This window comes from Sceloporus undulatus, chromosome 5, assembly GCF_019175285.1.
Source record: "Sceloporus undulatus isolate JIND9_A2432 ecotype Alabama chromosome 5, SceUnd_v1.1, whole genome shotgun sequence".
In the NCBI taxonomy this organism is placed as follows: Eukaryota; Metazoa; Chordata; class Lepidosauria; order Squamata; family Phrynosomatidae; genus Sceloporus; species Sceloporus undulatus.
In genome coordinates, this window is record NC_056526.1 from 51,370,598 (window position 1) to 51,392,624 (window position 22,027).

At 37.7% G+C, this 22,027-nt stretch overlaps 1 protein-coding gene across 1 annotated transcript in view; it reads right to left on the reverse strand.

Moving 5' to 3' along the window:
* OTOGL (otogelin like) overlaps nt 1-22,027 on the reverse strand; it is a 106,395-nt gene that overhangs the window by 7,705 nt on the left and 76,663 nt on the right. Inside the window, 14 exon segments of the mRNA XM_042467983.1 lie at nt 2,074-2,119; nt 5,187-5,306; nt 6,601-6,705; nt 8,252-8,430; nt 8,881-8,944; nt 9,513-9,553; nt 9,675-9,779; nt 11,001-11,102; nt 12,718-12,825; nt 12,936-13,040; nt 14,599-14,811; nt 15,783-15,968; nt 17,978-18,119; nt 21,255-21,469. Of these exon segments, the coding sequence (XP_042323917.1) occupies nt 2,074-2,119; nt 5,187-5,306; nt 6,601-6,705; nt 8,252-8,430; nt 8,881-8,944; nt 9,513-9,553; nt 9,675-9,779; nt 11,001-11,102; nt 12,718-12,825; nt 12,936-13,040; nt 14,599-14,811; nt 15,783-15,968; nt 17,978-18,119; nt 21,255-21,469 (1,731 nt within the window).

Genomic DNA, 22,027 nt, shown 5'->3' on the forward strand with positions numbered 1-22,027 from the left:
GATAGATAGATAGATAGATAGATAGATAGATAGATAGATAGATAGATAGATAGACAGACAGACAGATTCCTTTGAGTGGAAATCCAGAGGACACTCCTATTGGAAACAGGAGGAGAAAGGCTATTTTTATTGTATTTTATTTTTCTGTTTTTCCTTTGAAGCATCCTACAAAGGTTTTTTTCCAGAAGCTCATCTCCTCTGGTCACTAAAGGCATTGAAGAAAGCACTGGAAAAGGAGGAAATGGCAAAAGTCCCTCTCCTCTCAAACCTGCAGGAAGCTTTGCTGGATTACATCCCTTCTATTAACAAGAACCAACCCCCAGTCTCATGTTGTGCCACATTTATCTTTAATGTTACTATTTACAACACAATATAAGATTATATTATTGCACTGAATAACTGATGCTATTGGTCTAATGAACTGGTGGGAATTTGTCCCCTTCAAAGAACATTTTTGTATATGGGGAACATCATTAAGCAATATAAAAATACGTATATTGTGCACACTTGTTGAATGAGCTACACTGATCTAAAACACGTGTTGCCTATTAGCATAGATTTAGAGGACATATCTAGAGAGCAGAGTTCAGCTTGCACAACATTTCAATCTCTGGAATAGACTGGAATGTAAAATATAGAACATGCAGGCATGTGTACATACTAGAGAGGAGCAGAAACTTCACTTAAGACAAGTAAAAATTGTTTTCCTCGCACACAATAGGCTTTCCAAATTGAAAAGAAACAAAAATATAACTGTACAGATTGGTAGTTACCAACATGTTTTTAAAAATATGATGGTGTATATATGCCCTGTTGGGTTGGGTATATTTCAATTAGCTTTAGTGACCTGCAGTGTGGATGAATTTAAATAAAGGTACAAATAAGCTTTATTTAATAAAGACTTCCTCACACCACAGATGCTAGGAGCTACTAGTCTGTGAAGTTTCTTTTTTTCTTCTGGTTATTTTATTTTATTTTGGTTTTCTCTTTCATCTATATCCAGTACCCCATTTTTGTGCTTTCTTGATCCCTCCAGCTTTGGTTGATGGATGGATAGGAGAAACCACCACACTGGATGTTCACCCTTCTCTCAGGTGTCACCCAGTGCCATCCACATTCCCTGTAACCACTAGTGATGCCCCTGCTTATAATCATGTGTAAATGAGTATGTGCTGACACATTTACACTTACAAATTTATCAAAATGCAACTGACCTTTTTTATATATATGAACATTAGAAGTTATTTGCTCACTGAATTATCTTCTCATTCTTGAACTGAAGTGAAGGGGAAAAAACATTTATTCCTACAGAATGTACAGGAGTATATGTGTTTCCTTTTCTATTAAGTCCAAGTGTGGGAAGATAATTCTAATGTTCAAATCACATTTAAAAGTTAAAGCTCTATAGTCTTTACTATATGACAGAAAAAGTCTTACACAGAGTTTTACACAGAATTTTATCTTCCTTTGTGATCTTGTACTGTGGTACTTTGAGATGGCCTACGGGCTAATCAATAAATATTGATTGATTGATAGAAAAACCTATGACCACCATGAAAATAATTTATTTCACTCCATTACCCAAATCAAATGTCAAGGTTTAAAATGTTCCTTTGAACAGATGTTCATATCTTGTACTTGGTAATAAAAAATATAATGGGGGGGGTATTTTAAAAGTACATTTAGTTGCATATATGTGTATTCCTTGCCTAAGAAAACCTTATGAAATTCATGGGACCTCCATAAATTGACAGGCAACTTGAAGGCACATGCATATCCGCACGCGCGCACACACACACACACACACACACACACACACACTATATTTGGAGAGATTTAGTTATACTCCAGAAGGAAAGATTAAATAAAAATCCAAAATCACCATGTGAGTAGCCATACAAAGCAAGGCTTATCAATGATATTTGTTAAAAACTATACATATTTAACATGATTTGGGGGCAGCATGCTTTTTTCTTTCCATATGTCCATTAGAAGAGTTAAGAACACAAAGTTATCCATATCAAAAGCAAGACTAGCATACAACTAGCACTCAATGCAGCTTTCTTCACTTACAGGTCTTGCAGCAGCCATCATTATATGTCTGTACAGTGCCTCCATTCTAGAAAAATTTTAAAAGAATATTTCAAAAAAGACTTGTGTCTAAAGAAACATCTTGATACATTTATATGACAAATACAAAAAGCAAGAAGCAGTCAAATCCAAAACCTGTGCAAATATTTACTTATTTAAATTTTATCTTAATAGTTTACATTATGAGAAAATTCAGCAATACAATGATTGTAATATAGAAGCCAGCACTCTTTTCTTGTCATGAAAACATTAGTGAAAACTCTAGGTGTTGTGTTATAAGCTGTAGTATTTGTCTTATGCCTCATAATTCATGTAAAACAAATTATGTGTGAATTATGCTGTGTGAAAAATTGAATATGTACAAAATAAACTGCTTTTGAACCTTCTCAAATGCCGTATTCATATAGTTAGCTGGAAGTGATGCACCAATAGTGCAGCACTCACCTAAATTCCCTAAAGGCACCAGATCCTGTCTTATCTTGGAAGCTAAGCAGAGTCCACCCTGATTAGTACTTCGATGGAAGATGGCCAACAAATACCAAGTGCTGTGGACCATATTTCAGAGGAAGGAATGACAAACCCCTTTCTGACTATTCCTTGCCTTAAAAAATCCTATGAAATTAATGGGACCACATAAGTTCACAGGCACCTTGAAGGTACAAATACACTCCCACAACAGTGATGTGAACCTTTCCTCCACTTAATGTACAGGTTTCTGATTGAACTAATACGCTGCATTAGTACCAACTCCTATGAATGCACGAGTTTGTCTCATTTTTTGTCATTCAGGCTTTTTGGTTCATGTGTGTGCTCTTTTAAAAAAAGTATTTTTGTGGCTGGCATTCATACATTGGTCCCAGTTCACTGAAAGCTGACAGAAAGGAGATTGGGACAGACTTTCTGCACCGTGCTGTTATCATCAACTGAATGAATAAACCAGGGCAAATTTTCAAAAGTGATTTGGCATGTGGCATGGAGTTACTATTCACCTTTGTGAATAAGGACCTTATTGCATGGCAAAATAAAGCAACTTATCCCTGCCGGGCTACAGTCACTTATGGGATGCAATCAGGAATTATTGCGTAAAAAATGCCGCCAATGCCACTGGGCAATTGCATCCTAGTGGCATCCAGGCTCCCAGTCATGCTCAGCTGGCCAATTTGCAAACACAGGAAGCTCCTGTTTTTGAAAAGTGGCTGGCTGAGCATGGCCTGGATGCAGCCAGGATCATCTCCTCTGGGCACTAAAAGCATTATTTATTTTGGCATGCAATAAGGTCCTAAGACTTGCAGAATTAATAATATACCATATGTAATTTTATGTACACAGCTTATAATATTTGTTGGTCTACTAATATCTCTGATCTGTATTCATTCATTCAATCCTTGTGTGCTATTTGATTTGTACATCTAATCTGAATTCTGTAATCATCATGCAATTGTAAGGCAGTGGTTTTCCCACACCAAGTGCCACTCGGTGCAGGGGATGGGACTTTCAAGGGTGAGACTTCCAGGGATGGCATGCACTCCCTCTCCCCAAGCCAACCCATCTTTTTCCTGATGAGGAAAAGGATGGGATGGCACAGGGGAACAGAGCAGTGTGTGCAAGGAAAGAATGGAGTGGCATGCTTGGGAGGAATGGAATGCCATGCACTTGCAGGGGATGGAGCGGCACGCAGGGCAGATGGAGTGTATGGGATGGTGCAGGGGAGCTGACCGGGTATGACCCCCTTCCAGGGTGTCACCCAGTGTAGTCCACATCCCTCACACAAACCCCCAGTGATGCTACTGCTGTAAGAACATATACCAGTGATGGTGAACCTTTTAGCAGCCAAGTACCCAAACTGCAACCCAAAACCCACTTATTTATTTCAAAGTGCCATGTCCCTCTGGCTGTCTAGTAACAAACTCTGGCAAACTCTATGCTGCGGTGATGGCACATGTGCCCACAGAGAGGGCTCTGAGTGCCACCTCTGGCACGTGTGCCATAGGTTCGCCATCACTGGCATATACCCTAGAATCATAGAATCATAGAATTGTAGAGTTGGAAGAGACCACAAGGGCCATCCAGTCCAACCCCCTGCCATGCAGGAAATCACAATCAAAGCATCCCCGACAGATGGCCATCCAGCCTCTGCTTGAAGACCTCCAAGGAAGGAGACTCCACTACACTCCGGGGGAGTTTGTTCCACTGTTGAACAGCCATTACTGTCAGGAAGTTCCTCCTAATGTTGAGGTGGAATCTCTTTTCCTGTAGTTTGCATCCATTGCTCCGGGTCCTAGTCTCTGGAGCAGCAGAAAACAAGCTTGCTCCCTCCTCAATATGACATCCCTTCAAATATTTAAACAGGGCTATCATATCACCTCTTAACCTTCTCTTCTTCAGGCTAAACATCCCCAGCTGCCTAAGTCGTTCCTCGTAGGGCATGGTTTCCAGACCTTTCACCATTTTAGTTACTCTCCTTTGGACACGCTCCAGTTTCTCAATGTCTAGGCAACCCTAGGCAAATCTCAAAGAAGTAAATCAATACAATTTATTTCTCAGTAACTGTAAGTCTACCAATGATTAGATCTTTACAGTTTACATGCAATCATAATAACACTTACTCTTATCCAGTAATATGGTCTGACATCCATTAATCCCAACCACAGGAGCAGACCCACAAGTAATTTATTTGTGCACATGGGTTTCTCTTCTCCGAAAATTTAGTGGAATGGCCTATAGTGGAATAGCCTATATGATCAAGGATCCCTTCTACGCAACAATAAACTATGTGGGCTCAGGATAAAGACATTTACTTCCATATATATATGCTTAGGACTACAACCCTACTCAGAAAAAGTTTGGTGTTAGCTATCAGTGTATTAGTAATAACACAATTTAAACAAATCTTCAGCAATATTATTAATAAATAAGATTGTTAGTCACCACTTATGCAAGTCCCATTGATTTCAGTGGGTCTACTCTAGTTGAGAGTAACATTATATTTCACCCTATGAAAATAATGTATTGCACAAAGAAGATCAAAATTGCAAACAAAATATTCTTTCATATCATTTTTATTCTTTTCTATATGCTACATCAAGAGTACAAACCTTTGTACACTCAGTCTCATTAAAAGGTGGGCAAATGATGTTCGATCCAAGTACTATTGCACCTATAGCTGTCTTTGTACATTCATATTTAATACAGTTTGACACCCATGTGCTTCCTTCCTGAAAAGTAAAAGACAAAAGGTTATTCTTACAGAATAACTGGTTAAAAGATGACAGAAATGTTTACTATGGCTATCCAAAAATTTTAACAGCTGTTGAATTCTGCTGACCACTGTCAATATTTTCTGAGAGCACCATTTTAACCATTTCCGCTGCAGCAACTATGCTATAGCAGATACACTTCCTTACAATCCCTTTTTGTATGATTGTCCACTTTGATTTGCCCAGACTTCTCTTTAAAAAAAAAGACATACATGATGGGGAGCATCTTGAAGCCAGTGAAAAAGCAGAGAGCCACCCTACTATTTCTCACTAAAATCTACTCTCTCCTTGTGTTGTTTTTCCCGATATAAAAACCTATATCAGGGTTTTGTTTCATGTATTTGCATGCAATGGCCATGTTGGCATGGATTGTAAATTGTAAATCATGGGTTGTAAATCAGGATTTTGGTGACTCTTGGCTTTTCATGAACTATCTGCCTGCAGGTGCACATAGCTCATTTGCACCTTCTTTTCTCTTCCTGTTAGTATGATTAGTTATGGAAAGTAAGAATGGTTTCTAACACAGACTTCCCCAGTTCTGGAAAACTGCCCGAAATCAGAGATTCCCACTGTTATAGCTTAAAACATCTGGAAGGCAACAGATGTTAGAGAATGCTGATTTAGCATGTCATCCAAACGAAGGACCCTGTGTTATTGCTCCCCTATAAAATAGGATACAAAATTAAAAAAACAAACCCTGGTTTGTTTAGCCAATTACATTATCAGGAAGAGTCAAGCAGTATTGAACAAGTATGCAGCCCATATACAATAAGCAACATTTCTTCACATTTGTTGTTTCATATGAATATGCCCAATTTCAGGCTCAATTTTATTAAAAGAATAAACAATTTAATATTCTTATCCTGAAGCTAGCCCCTGAAGAGTTAGATTCTTGTCTAAGTAGTGTTTTTTCCTGTATTTTGTTCTCTTTGGGATTATGTCTATCAACCAAAAGCACATGCAGGTAGCAGCTATGACTGTGACAACTACCCTTTTAATACAAGTATACTGGCTATATAAAGTGACTTAGAACCCAAGATAGTTTGAATTAGGCTTAGAAATAGAATCATAGAATCATAGAGTTGGAAGAGACCATAAGCACCGCACCATCCAGTCCAACCCCCTGCTATGCAGGAAATCTCAATCAAAGCATAAGAAACAATTTAAGAGATTTAAAGATTTTCTAAAGTAAGAATTACCTAATAAGTATCCTTATACATTACTTTTTACAGATTTTTAAAAATGAACTTACTTCGTGAATAACTAGGGTTCCATTGCCAGTATCGAAAGGACATGACGTATTTATGCAAGAACCACAACAAGAATGCTGACTTAGTGAGGGAACATATACTTGGTGCTGTTGAAAACAGAGAAAAGGGTTTAAAAAAAAAAAGTCCACACTGACATTATTTTTAAATACATATAGCTAATCATAGTCAAGTGATTTTTATCTACATTTAATAGTTAAGTTTTTTTCCATGGACATTATCTGACAATTGTTTCAACACCACAGCTGTGATACATAAGGTAATATGCTGTAGGAAGCCTACTGACATTAGCCACTGGAACAATTAAGGCCCTATCTTTACAGGCCAAATAAAATTACTTCTCCCTGTCCTCTCTCTGGGGAAACCAGATAATACATGACCCAAACCCCAGTTCTGGTGCAAACAGACACGATGATGTATGGTCCATTCAGCACCAGAACTAGGGTGTAACCCCCCTTAAAATAAATTAAAATACTCCAGCAGTTGCTTAGGATCTTCCTGGAAGATCCAAAGTTCTCCATTCTGATGCCAGGCAGCTGTTTAAAATGAGTCCAAATGAATCAACCCATGCATCCACCACTGCTGCCAGTCACTCGCTCTGAGGTCAGAATAAAGTGCCAAGCTGTGTGATCATTTCTAGGTGCCTTCTGGTCTCTGAGTGAGGTAATCCACCATGGTGTCAGATACACTGGGAGGCTCAGCAGTAAGTATGTGCAAAAGCTGCTTGGTGTCAGAACAGAGAGTGAGATAACTGGGGATGGTGAGTTTGTTCAGCTCTGGGACCAGGATACTCCAGGCTGCCCACAGAATATTCTGGAAAATGCAGGCAGGACCTATAATAAGGCATTTTCTCATTCATTATTTATTCATTGGATTTGTTTAAAACGTCGTGAAATCAGTTTAAAGTTACAAGAATGTGCTGCGGTAGGGCATCCTCTCGTGGCTGCATGCATGAATTCAGTAGCTAGGGATTCAGAAGCATTTAACCAGTTTGTTGTATTAGACAAATCCTAGATTAACACAATTTGGGGTATTAGATTACAAACCAGAGTTGGTATCATGCCACCTGCAAGCTGTATGTGGCCCCTAAAACCTTTTAAATGGACCACAGACTTATCCCAGAATTGCCTTGGTCCCTCCATTTGTTTTAAAAGGTGGCATAAACAAGTAACTGCTACTCCAGTAGCGGCAATTTACTACAAAACATCCCTAAAGTCCAGCTAACCCCCTGAAAATCACACTCTGAAGACTTCTACTTCTTTCCATTTCTGGTTATTTGTTTTCACAACCTTTGCAGTCCAGGGGAGGCCCTTGAAGGTGAAAATTATTTCCTCACTCCAGCCCCAGTTGCCCACCCCTATTCAAAACTGGGGCGGGGGGGGCGGTGTTTGACTTGAAGCAAAATGTGAAATAAGGCTTGAAATTGTATTGCTCTCCAGATGCTGTTGGACTGCATTTCCCCAAAATTCTAGCCAGTGGTGGGGAATACCAGGAATTGTACTTCTGCAACATCTGGAGGCCACCACAGTCTCCATCCCTGAGTTAAAATATGTATCTAGTATTTTTGAATGGATTTCAAGAACAATCCCAGTTTACTCAAAAATAATTTCACACCTACACATTAGCAAAACTTACAGCTTCACATTTTTTCGAACAGTTTACTACGATAAGATCCATAGCATAAAATCCTGTGTTGGGGTCTCTCTCATGTGAACATTTTGCTGTGTAACAGAGATCTCCATCCAAATATTGAATCATGGCTTGCCCAGGGCTCAAAATGGTCACTTCTTGGAATACACAGACATTGTCCTTTTCTAATGGGAAAAAAAAAACAGAGTTGTGTTAAAAATGTTATACATTAATACCTGTAGAAATGTTTTGTACTTAAAAAGCACTGCCATTTTTAGGTACTTTTCATATCACTTCTACTTCACACAGAGACACATTATTCTCTTTCTTTCTCTCTTGCACACAAAATGAAAATACACTTGTTTACTGTTATACATAAATGTCACTATGTTATAATGTGCACACATGCACATACACGCACACATATGGAATAACATTTGTTAAAAACTTTGGCTAACATAACACAGCTGAAGGACAGATGATACAGGTCATTTGGAATATTTTTATTCTAGATCTTTGTCTTCTCATTGACATGCAGATTTGTAAGGTAATAAAGAATATAAGACATGGTTTTAAAGTAGAAATAGATATTGATTAAAACTAAATATGAATAGTATTGAAAGTAACATGTATACCACAAATGTACTGAGGACATCCACACATGGTAGAAACACTAGAATCTATTCTCTGAACTTCTCCCTGCAATATTAATATATATATATTAGCATTATATATGTCCAGTCCCACACAAACAGAAAAATATAATTTCATCCAAAATAAAAATGCTTAACCCCAATGGCCAAAAGCATATGCCGGTACAAATGTGACAATATTTCTTCCCAGTCCCTTTTTCATGGCCCCAACAATGCACTGAAAGCAACTCCTGAGGACTTGCTAGCCCTCTCAAGTTTCTGAAGGAGCAGCATCAGAGAGGGAAAATATCCCTCGCCACCCCATTCTGTTGATGGAAGTGGTTTCATCAGCAGATTTTCCCTGATGAATTCTGCCCAAGATAAACAAACTACAACAATAGCAAATAATACAAATACAGTTTAACAACAGAGCACTTCCCTCATACATACAATTTTGCTTTTAATAGATATTAGTTGTGTGCACATTGTATATGTATCCTGTCCAGGATTTGAGGAGTGCACAGTCACACATCCTACCTAATCTGCCAACACAATTATATATCTAACATCAAATAGGGACAACTTTAAAACTTTTAAGGTATAATTTGGTAATAATCAAACCAAATATTTCTTACCACTTTACATGCTGGTACAGTTAAATTTTCACAGTTACATTCTGCAGAAAGAAAGGATGATAGGTGGGGGAAAACAGTGGAAAGATCAATATAACTATATAAGATGAAAAACAGTTTCTAGGTTGTTAATTCAATAATTAGGAGTCAAAAAATGGCAGGTACCACAGATCCAGTCAGGACAACACTGTCCAGGTACTCTTTTCTTCACCAGCTTCATATCAACAGAACAATTCAGAAGAGGTGAGCGACAGAGAGTCTCATCACAGACTACAGGAAGAGAAATGAAGTGATTAAGGATTATTCCAATTCCACAAGGCAATTAGTCCAATATCCAAGACCTTTGCGTTATGTCTTTATTATTTTTAGTTGCCAGCTTAAATTATTGGCTCAAGAACAAAAGCAGCTACTTTAATCATACATAAGTGACCTGACATCCCTTTTGGCATTTTGGGATTTTTTTCTGTATGAAAAACACTTCTTCCTAGCCTTAACACAAATTACTGTTGAAATACCTTTACACACAGATTCAAAAAATGCAACATGAGATGCAGTTGCTTCAGGTATATCACTATAAAAATAAACAACAATAATAATAATAATAATAATAATAATAATAATAATAATAATAATAATTCAGATATAAAAACTCAAAATGTTATGGAGTGGAGGGTTTGTTGTTGTTGTTATTGTTGTTTAGACTTGATTACAGATTATATGAGTTTTGTACTGTCTCATATGTGTAGAATGGCTATAATACTGTTTTTGGATATTGCAAACAAAGTTCAAATCTTTGCTTAACTTTCTAGTTCCATAAGTAGCCATGCATAAGTCACTGTAGTCAGGAAATGTAGAGAATATAAACACTACAATGTTATATCCATTGCCTGTATTTTAACAGGCATAGCTTCCTTCTAAGAATCCTAGGGTCAGTAACTTAGAATTGTCTGCTAGAAAGTGCTGGTGCACTCACTCTCTTGAACTACAGCACTTGAGTACTCTAGCAGCAAATTATAAGTCCCTCCTCAAATTACAAATCCCAAGATCCTATAGGATGCACCTATGGTACTTAAACTGACAACCAGCTGCTGTAACTGTATACTGTAGTGCTCATACACTCTCGGTTTCCTGACTGCAGAGTGGACTGTTATCACATTTACATTTCTGAATCAGGAGCAATTGTGTGGTTACATTCACCCTTTTAGATCTTGCTGACCAGTGGAAGAGGTATGGTATGAAGTGAGCACAGTCCCTGAATGCTTAGACTGTCAAATCATATATTATGCTTAAGATGTCTTATCTTTCCACCTCCCTGATTCTTCCCTAAATGTCATTCTTTCTATATTCTGACTGATATTTATACAACCAGATTTCATATAATTGCATTATATGGCAGCTGGGATCATTTGCTGAATAATACCTTCTCCATCCCCCCAAAAAGCACAACAGTCAGCTTCATTCAACCTAAGATATATTAACAAAACAACATACCACAGTGATAATGAGGGCAACAATAGTGTGTAGTGTTACGGTGTACAGTGAGAATTTCCCCTTCATTACATAGTGGGATAGGTTCAATGCAGGATTCACAAACTGCAAAAGAATATAATTCAAATGTCGATTTCAAAATAGTTGACAGCTCTATAATATTTTAGTTATATGATCAAACCATCACGAACAATTAAAAATATTGGCTTCATTTTTTTAACTGAATGATTTTATTCATTTCTTGAAATTATCTTTGCTACTTTGCCCTATTCCAAAGGTTATTTTTCAGTTAACAGTTTCTTTCAAATCTGTCCATCCATAGTTTTTCCCCTGTCTTCCTAATGTGCATTTTTGACCAAAAGAAAATAAAATTAACTAGATCTCTTTTGATACTGCTTACTGACAACTGCAGTAGTCACTGAATGATTTTAAATTAACAAACACAGCAAACATCTTAATCTGTACCAGCCTCTCCCTGAGCTCTCTCTACATGGTAGTCATCCTGTCATTTTGCAGAGCAGAAGAGAAGCAGGAGTATTCCATCATATCTGCCTAAAGACCAGCAGTCTGTGGATTTCTCTGCTGTTGTCACTCAGCCAGTAGCCATTCCTCTGGTTGAAGAGTAGAGGGAGTAAAGAGAAATGACGATTCCATCAACTCAGTTGAGAAGACCAGCTTCCTCGGGCTCCCCTTCACTGTTACCTCAAAACTGTGACTCAGGATGCAGATCAAACCAAAAACATCTGGCTCCCCCTTAACTGGCACCTAGCTTAATGGTGGTGGTGATGGAATAGTTGTTTCTCTTTGCTCCCTCTGCTATTCAGCCAGAGGGAATGGCTGCTGGCTGAGTGACAGCAGCTGGGAAATCTATAGGTTGATGGCCTCTAAGCAGATATGATGAAACAATCCTGCTTCTCTTCTGATGTGCTAAATGAAAGAATTGCTACCATGGGCAAAGGATTTTATCACCCATGGTTTTAAAACCATAGTACCTTTGATAACCTTTGATGATAGCACCTTTGCCAATACCTGTTGCATGACACCATCTCCCTCTCACCATTGCCTTGTCTTCCAACTGTGGTTAGCCTGCACCTTGCCACTGATGGGGAAAAACCATCAATTGCACTAGTATAGTGCTCCCAATTGCACTAGTATAGTGCTTGACCTCAGGTGTGCTAAATTCTCCTGTGGTGGTTCTGGGACTACATGGTCATGTAGTGTCAGTGTCTCCTTCTCTCATCTCCTTCACTATTCTAAAACAGCCTTTTTATTTGTTTGTTTGTTTGTTTTACTTTTTTGTTAAACTGCATTAGCACAACTCTGGAATTGTGTTTTAAAAAACCAAACACACACACAAACACAAAAGGCATGTGGGGTAGAGCCTAGGACAAGGAGGTGGGGATAAGGACAAAGGTGAAAGAGATTGCATAGGGCCAGAAACAGCCCAGTTACACACTAAGGAAGGGACATGCAGTACAGAGTGCTCCCAATCTGGTATACTTCATTAACATGATTGTGGCAAGAATGGGAATCATGTGAGAAAGTCCTCAATCAAATGTTAGTGACAAACATTATTCAAAGTTCACAGCACTTACATTGCACCACCTTAAACCAAACCCTATTGTATTCTGCTTCAAAAAAGTAAAGTCTACATTTGTTCTTATTCATGGATATTCTCCAATTCCTTGCTTGAACTGTCAAGACAGGAAAGGCTCCTTACCACACAAATAGGAGAAACAGCAAGGATCCTCTTGCTTTGCTTCAACAATAAATTGGTCTTCTCTGCATTCTGGTCGAGAAGCATTTGGGCATGCTGATGCATCACATTCTGAATTTAAAATATATCTCTTGTAAATACAATTAATTATGCTCAAAACCACTGTACATATATAGATAAACCATCTTTTATCAAAATAATACTTTCAGTTTATCACTTACCACATCGGTATTGAGGACAACAGGAATATGGACTATATCCCACAACCAATTTTTCCATATTTTTACACTTTGGTATGATAGAATCACACAAAGTCATGTTGCACTCTAAAATAAAAATAAAGACTTGATCTTTAAGTATAGTACTACCCAACATCCACCTGCAAATGAAGGTGTTTCAAATTAAAATGAATTTTTGGTTTTCCATGTTAACAAAGATTTATATTAAATAAAGATCTAGATTTATTATTTAACTGAATGTGTTCAATTGTTTTACATATTGAGGAAATTCTTCTTATACAAAATTAATGTGGGGTGTGAACAAATTATGGTGACATCATTTCAAACCTGCCTGCCAATGTCATAAAGAAATAAGATGCTTGTAGTAAATATTATAGATCACATTGCAGCAGAAACAGAAAAGCCTGAAGATGGATAATCATGAATATGATGAAAAGTTTCTCCATTGCTGAGAACTCAGCACACAACTAGAAGATCAGCAGTTAAGAGCACTTGGGTGCTTCTCGCATGCTTTGTGATCATTGTCTTTCCTTCCTTCCTTTTTTCATTTATTCATTCATGTTCCCAAGACATTGTATGTATGTATGTATGTATGCCTGATTTCATCCTCATTTTCTCCTCATAACACAATTTTGAAGTAGATCAGGCTAAGAGAAAGTGTTTTGTGTAGCATCACTGACTAAGTTTCATGGCACAGGGAGAACCTGAACCTCCATCTCCTAAATCCCATTTCAACACATTAGTTCTCCTAGCACACATTTAACTTCCAAGAGGTTGATTTGTAATTCCTGGGAACTTCTCCAGATGCCATGTTTAAGCATCCCTAGAATCCCCACTCAGCCATGGAAATCCGCTGGGCAAGTCATACTCTTGAAATAGACAAACTGCCTCTGAACAAATCTTGTCTTTCGGCTATTAGGAATAAGATATGTTGAGGATATAGATTAAGTGTTTGTATAAGGAAACAAAATATGAAGCATCTCTAAGAAAATGTTATTATGTAAAATGATGTATACCAAATAGAAATGCACAATTTGTGCTTTATTTCTTTCTCTTTTTTACCTTTTTCCCTTCTCCCTGTCCTTCCTTCTTGTCTGTCCTTTTTTTCTTTCTTTTCATCCTTTCCCTCATTTCTTATTCATTTTCTAACAGTTTTTATGTATATGTTGTAATTTTAAACTTAATTAAAAATATATTTTAAAAAAAAAACAAATCTTGTCAAGAAAACTCCACCTTAGAGCCATCATAAGTCAGAAATGACTTAAAGGCACACAACCACAACAAAGAGAATTTGGTAAGAAGAATCCTTGATTGTCCTATTTATGTCCTTAATTTTGTGTTGCTTTTTTAGATCTAGTTCTATCTACCACCTCTGTGTGGAAATGTGACCAGACTTGTGTTTGATTCCACACTTCTCTCTATAGTCATTGTTCACTTCATTGATGAACTGGATATTTTTCTTACAGCTCAGTGGGGAGTCTTTCCATAGCTCATCAAAAGGGTGTGTGTTTTTTCTCTCCAAACTCTTAGTGCTGACACTACCCATGAGAAATTACTTTCCCCTGAATATAAGCAATGTGTCAAATAGTTTAGCTTTCATTGCATCCTGCACAGAATCTTATACCAGCTCATAAATATTACCTACCACATATTTTCTTTGGACAGCAAGCTCGTTCTTCGATTATATTAATAATCACTTCACCCTCACGCTCACATATTGGGGTTGGCTCTTTTTTGCATTCAGGCTCTATAGAAATAATGCTTCCATTCTCCAAACATTTATACATGCAGCATCCCTTATTGGAGCCATTCCATTCCTCTCCAACAGAGTGAGGGTGCCCTTCATTATCAGTACAGGCTATAGATGCAAAATATGACATCTTTTAAATACCCACAAGAAAAAAATGATATAAAGATATATTTTCATGTGAAGCATATCTGCCAGAAAATGTCAGAAAACATCTATATGAAGTTTCCAGTCAAGGGCTTTTGCATTTTTTCCATACTAGGGATTCTTCTTTTAAAAAGTATAAAATCTATGTTCAAAATGTACCAACGTATTTTCCTGTCTAAAAGCTGATTTATTATATCACTTGTGCAGATCATCCATTTAATCTGCAAAATAATTAAAGGAATCGGTATATAGTATTTTAGGAATCACTGTGAAAATTATGAAGCAACATACTGGATTTACTCCATCTCCAAATAAGCATGGCCAGCATAGCCAAGCATAAGGGTTGGTGCAAGTTGTAAACTATCAAGAACCACATAATTCTAAGGTATGCCACTATGATAGGCAGCTTTATAAATCTCCTTTACAGAGTTCACCTTTAAATAAAAATACTCAACCTCTTTCAATACAGCAGACAGTGAGAAAGGAACTATGAGAATGTGAGGAACCTGTACTGACAAGATCTCATCCCAAACAAACAAAAAAACTGAATGAATAATAATACTTTGGTGTCTATGATTTTGTCTTCTTTTAATGTATTAATAATGTTTCACCTTGGTTCATATTAGTGATGAACCGACTATTTCAGAGTCAAAGATTCTTGTGAGAACAACACTGAAACCTTGAAATAGATGATCTTCAATATTATTGACACTTATGTGGAGTAAATTAGCATTCTGTAATTATAAAACTCAGAGTTGAAGTTTTACCCATTGGTAAATACAAAAACTGGAGGTACAATGACCTGTTGATTAATTTCACACTATTTGATGGAAAAGAAGGCAGAGACAGAAACCATGCTTCTGCTCCACTAGAAAATAAGCATGCTTGTGCCTAATAGGGGAGAAAATTGTTTACATAGCTATAGGTTTACTCACCACATTTTTCTTCTGGAATGCAAAGGTCAGAGTCTGTTCTATGAAGAATGGTCCCATTTTTGCAAACACAGTCTTCTCTTAAGTAGGAGCATGGTGATTCTTCATAGAACCATTTATTTAGACATGTTTTGGCAGCACAGGGTTGCACGCAAGGCTGGTATTCTTTTCCATCTGGACAACTGAGTGCTATGTGTCACACATACAGAGGGAGAGAGCAGTAATAGCAACAGCAGGAAGTCACAGATCACTTTATATTCTACAGTTCTCCATGAGTGTTAATATCAAGGCTTGGCAGCGTTTATGGTATAAGGAACAGATCACCAACATTAAGGGAAATTGCCTAGGTGGCTGTCAGTGTTGCCAACAAGCCTCAAAGATATTCCCCAGAATGTTTTACCAAAATCCCTGGAATTCCTCAATATTTACTGGAATATTCAGTCAAAATCCCCAGAAAGAAATTAATTAAATTTCCTGGATTAACCCGGAAATGGGCAATGCTGGTGGCTGTGTTCCACTTTCTATTGCACAGTAGATACAATTTGCAAAGTATGTGGAAAGGACTGTACTTTTTTAATAAACTTGTTAGTTATATCTGGTTCAGAAGAATGATTATGATGATTTATGGCAAAGACAGGGTTTTGCCATTTGACACCACAAAATTTTACTGCATATAAAAAGTACCACTATTGTCTTAATATCTTGAAACTTGGCGTTCATGGCCAAGTCACTGAGGTATGCCAAGTTTCAAATCAGTGCTATAAAAATTGCAAGATGTACAACAAGTTGAGCCTGCATGGTGTTATGGTTTGAGCTAGTCAAGGGACTATGACCCTTGAAGACCAAAGTTCAATTCCCCACTCAACCACAGAAACCCACTGTGTGACCTTGTGTGAATCGCACACTCTCAGCCCCAGAAAATCCCATGATAAGGTTAGAGTTGCCTTAAACCAGAAACAGCTTGAAGGCACACAACAACAAAAGCAAGTTACAGCATTAAATAATGCCAAGAAGTGGCACATTTACCTATTTTTACTCCTTCTTTTTAGTATTTGTCACATTTTGAAAACTACCGATATACAGTATTTTATTCAAGCAAACCTACATTGTGGAATATGACCTATCAGGAACAAGCTATATGTTACCACAGAGATTCCAGAATTGTTTTTAAGGTGGAGGGCCTCAACATTGACAGGCAGATTGTTATTAATTTGGCCTACCTGCAGGTACTTGCGGGGGAAGAGCAAATTACATTCCCCATCTATTGTCACTGAAACATTCTGAAATGTGAATACTCTTACAAACACAATGTGCAGGCAGAAATATCTCAGTTTGTTCAATGTAGCTTACTCCCAAGTAATCCCAGGAGAGATGCCAGACAGCCTTTAATAGTCCTTGGAGAACTCAACAATATTAGTGATCTTAGTATTTCTTAGTGTTTGATCATTCAGTACACTTCTGACTGATAAGGCCTGAGGAGGCTCAGCTACACTGAAATTTTGGTTTTCCAATTTTGCCCAGTCATTTGCAGGGGGCTCAAACCCATTACTCTAATCTTGGGTGGCCTGAGACACATCGCAGCCAACTCCCATTCATGCCACAGAGATCAACTCTAAGCATGTTGGAATACAAGAGCATTTTCCCTTTGGTCTCTTGAAGGAATTAAGCATAACCATTTTTATCTCTCAGGAGCTGCCATGAGTTCCAATGTTCTGGTTTTGTGAAGCATCAGATAACACAAAATAAGCCTTAGCTCTGAACTTTTTCCCTAAACCAGCAGTGTTTTTTTAAAAATAAGTTAATCCAACCTTATTTAGTTGAAAAACCATAGTGAGCATACAAGTGTACAATACCAGTGGTGAGCATTGCCTATCCTATTAATGAAAAGAATTTTAGTTTGCAATCAAATCTGTTCTGACAACTAGGAATATAGAAGAGCACTGAAATGTTGTTAATGAGTCATGCACACAAACAATGCAAATTACTAAGGCCATGTTTAAGTTAGAATTTAGTAAAAAGCCATCATTCATAGTAACTAGAATGCCAGAAAAACAAGGCATTTTTAAACTTCAGAAAAACAAGGATTTTAATGTGGGTCTGCCTTTTCCTACCCTTTTCATGTACTGCATCATAGGCTTTAATCATATATATTTTAGAGTAAGAAAATTTCTGCCCAGGGAAGACAGTACCATACTTACAACAGTAATCTGGTGTCCTCCATTTAATGCAGATATTATGTTTGTTACACAATGCCACATATGCGGAAAGTGCATCACATTCATAATTCCAAAAGTAAGTATTATTGATCCACATTTTCTCACAGAAGTCTTGTGGTGAAACCTAGATTGAAATTAGAACCCAGATGGATATCAAATAACAATATATGATTTGGAGGTTGGGGGGTGGGTGGGTTATGAGGCCATGTTCTGGAAGAGTTTATTCCTGATGTTTCACCAACAGCTGTGTCTGACACCTTCCTGAAGATTCCTGCCATAGCTGGAATCTTCTAGAACATGGCCTCATAGCCTGAAAAACCCACAATCAACTATGGATGCTGGCCATGAAAGCCATGACTTCACAATATATGCTTTTCTCTATCTACACTTGAATAGATTAAAACAAAAAATAAGCAAAGATAAAGAGGCAAACAGATTACAGTTACCAGAATCCCATACCAACAGGGTCATTGGCCATGCCAGCTAAGGAATGCTGAGAGTGATATTCCAAAACAGTAAAATTTCAAAGCTTCCCTACCAAGTTCTTCATTTTTAGTGTAAAGAGGCTCAGTACTTAACTTATTATTATTTATTTCTTTATTATTGTGATTTTTCAGGAAAGTCAATAGCTGAAATTCACCATCTACCTTAAAAATTTGTTATGTTCCAATCAAATCAGCTATAACTCATGGTGAACCTATGAAAGATCATATGAACATTCTTGATCCCTGATCAATAAGGTTTAGTAATGCACAGCTATTCTTTATATTGTCTCTAAAACCTCTAAAACTAGATCTCACAGGCTAAAGGCCAAGCCTCCCTCCAAACGGCACATGCTCAATGGTAATGTGCTGTGAGGAAGCTTATGAGTCTCATAGCTGACAAAAAGTCTAGGAGATCTCCTGAAATGCTTTGTCCAAGCAACATAGACAGCAAGGGCACATCTGATATCTAGCATGTGCCAAGCCCCCTTGTCATCAGTTGATTGCTTTGAGAAGAAAATCAAGGACAAGAATTGCTGAGACAAATGAAAACAAAACCACTTTCAGGAGAAAAGTGACATCCAGAAATAGAACCACCTTGTATTTGTGGATCTGGAAGAACAAGTGGCCATCCTGGCAGAGGTGATGGACAAAAGGAGCACAGTCTTCTACATGAGGGGGTGTAAGTCACATGAGGCCAGGGGTTTGAAAGGCCATCTCATCAGTTTGCAGAGAACCAAGTGAAGATCACAAGCCAGAGTGTTGGGAGTTCAAGAAGAAAAGATGTTCACAAAATCTTTTCAGAAAAGTTTAACAAAAAAGGAAAACAAACCAAGAAGAAAAATCCTGGGGTTGAATGAAAGCCAAGGGAGCCACCATATAGACAGTATTGAAGAGACAGAGAGGCCTGCAATGCTAAGGAGGACAGGAACCCAAGAATGTGACTCCTGGTGGAGGTTGAGCAGGATGAAGATGATACGGAGATGATAGCACTCTTGCAATCTGTGAAGAGAGAGATGATGGAGACCTGGATCTGCATGAAGTGATGGAAAAGTGCCTTGGAGTGGTGTGGACTAAATGAGTACCTCATCCTCAGAGTGTGAACCAAGACACTGAAAAATCTGTTGGGTTCAAATCTGGGAAAAGAAGCTCCTCTCATAAACATTCCAGAATAAGATCAGGAAACCCAAGCATTGAGAAAGCCGTGCACACATGGTCAAGACTTACTATAACCAGAAGCACTAGAACAGATAGGACTGTCAAGTCAATGGTACCGAATGCCATTAGTGCATCAGACCTCTTCAGACAAGCAGAAGGTAATTCAGTTGGCTTGGATTTCCTTTAATGAGATGAAGGATCCTCAGAAGAAAGATCATCAGATTTAGACTTCTTATGAGATGAAGGATCATCTGAAGATTTCTTCCTTTTATTAGAAACTTCAGGTGGAGTCTGCTTGGATTTACATGATGCCGAAGGCCTCATACAGGAGCTAGTCAAATCTGAAGTTGATGGTACCAAAGCTCCCTGATGAAAGGAGGGAGTCTTATTGATACCAGCAGGATCCAATGGTACATCGGAAGATGGCGCTGATGATATTGAAGAGCACAAAGTGAGACCCATGGAGGCCATGAATAGAGGTCTGTCCTGGGTGGTGAGGTCTGCAGTATTGATAGACAACTCCCAAAGAGGGGCTTTGAGATGCAAAGCCCTTTTCCAACAGGCCTGGTGGGAAAAGGCTCTACAGTGGGAGCACCTATCCATAATGTGAGCCTCATCTAATCAAAGGAAGTACTTAGATGGCCATGTCTATGGAATTTTCTTACCACAGAAAACGCATCTCTTGAACAATGCTATAGTTGCCATAAACAGGAGGAGAGGGGGGATGAGAAAAGATGCCAAAGAAGACTAGGTAATGCAGCAAAGTTTCCTATGATGTGGTTGCCATGGTGGATGAAAAAGACAAGAGGTGGTTTTACTATACTGAGGATGTGCAGTGTGGGGGAAGGTAGCCTTCAGCTGAAGAGATCTAGCTCTAGAAGTTTCCAAAGATGGTCTGAACAGGTGCAGAGAATCCCATATGTGAGTCACAGAAGCCATGAAGAATGACTGAGAAGATGAATAATTCACTTTTACTCTAATTTTTTGATATTAGTAGTTTGTGGTCTGTGCCACAATCTGCTGCTGGTCCTCTTTTTGCAAACATAATGGAGCTTCTCCATCTTCTGCTTCCAAGTATGTTTTCCTTTTGATTTCTATATTGGTCATCCAGTGACATCCAGAGACAGTCAGCTGCCTGACGAATGTATGGTCATTAATCCCTGAAAAAGACTGATGAATCTTAGTTTGGTGTCTCCACTTGGAGCATTCTGCATTGGACCCTTCATGATGTCTAGTCTTCAGACAGTATTACTCTGTTTTACTGACAAAACCCTCCACTGCATAAAGGTATGCCTTCAAAAAAATAAGTTTTAATTTCTTTATAATATTAAAAGCATAGCCCCCCCTTTCCCACAATAAATTGTTTTGTTTGTTTGTTGTTTTCATTTATAAGGATATATTTGCCTTGCTTTTATTAAGTTCATAAGAAGATGCCGCTCTAAAGATTACCTACCTAATCACCACATTTTAGAATTTTCTTAAGTGATGAAACCAATACATCATTATAACTCTGTTGCATCTATACAAATATTATTTATGTATTTTATCTAGTATTACTGTACCATAAATTATAACCATTGACCTTCTACACAGAAGACTGTTTACTCTTTTGTACTTACTTTCTTGTGACAGGGGACAAAAACCCATCTGTTTAAGAGCTCCATACAATATGTACAATTATCTTCTGTACAATTTCTTACAAGTTTCCTTGTGGTCACATCAATGGACTTCTCAATTTCCCAACTCTTAATGAAAGCCTCAATTTCTTCCATATTTGTGATCACTGTTCTGTTCTGCATTTTCCAGTCATCAACTGGATCACCATTACAGACACCTTAACAGTAACAAATACATTCAAGGTATTAAATATGATAAATAGAAAAGCAGAAGTTTTACATGATCCTGAGAAACTCCTGTTTATGAGACAATACCTTCTCTTTCTTATTAGCTTTCTTTCCTATTCTATAATTCTTGGTTATATAAGTGTAAAAGGAATAGTGTGAGTCAGACAATGAAAAAAAAATGTTTATCCTCTGCTTTATTTTAAGGATGCGTGCATTCTAAACATGGGTCTCTATTCCATGTTGCTGAATCATGTCAGGTGGGACCTTCTGCAAAGGATCCTAAAGATAAAATGCTACACTCCATTGCAACAACCTGTCTTACTGGTAGTACTTTTATATAAGATAAATGTGAAGGACAAAGGAGGAAGAACACAATAAGATCACAAAACAAAAGACAGTTGACAGGACATAAAAAAGCATACTGTAGCTTTGGAGGGGGCACCTCTGGAAGATTTAAAATAGATAATGAAGACTAGACACTATACATGTTTTAAATAATAGGTTGCCTTGAGTCCTAATTTTAGTGAAAAGGCAAGATGATAATAATA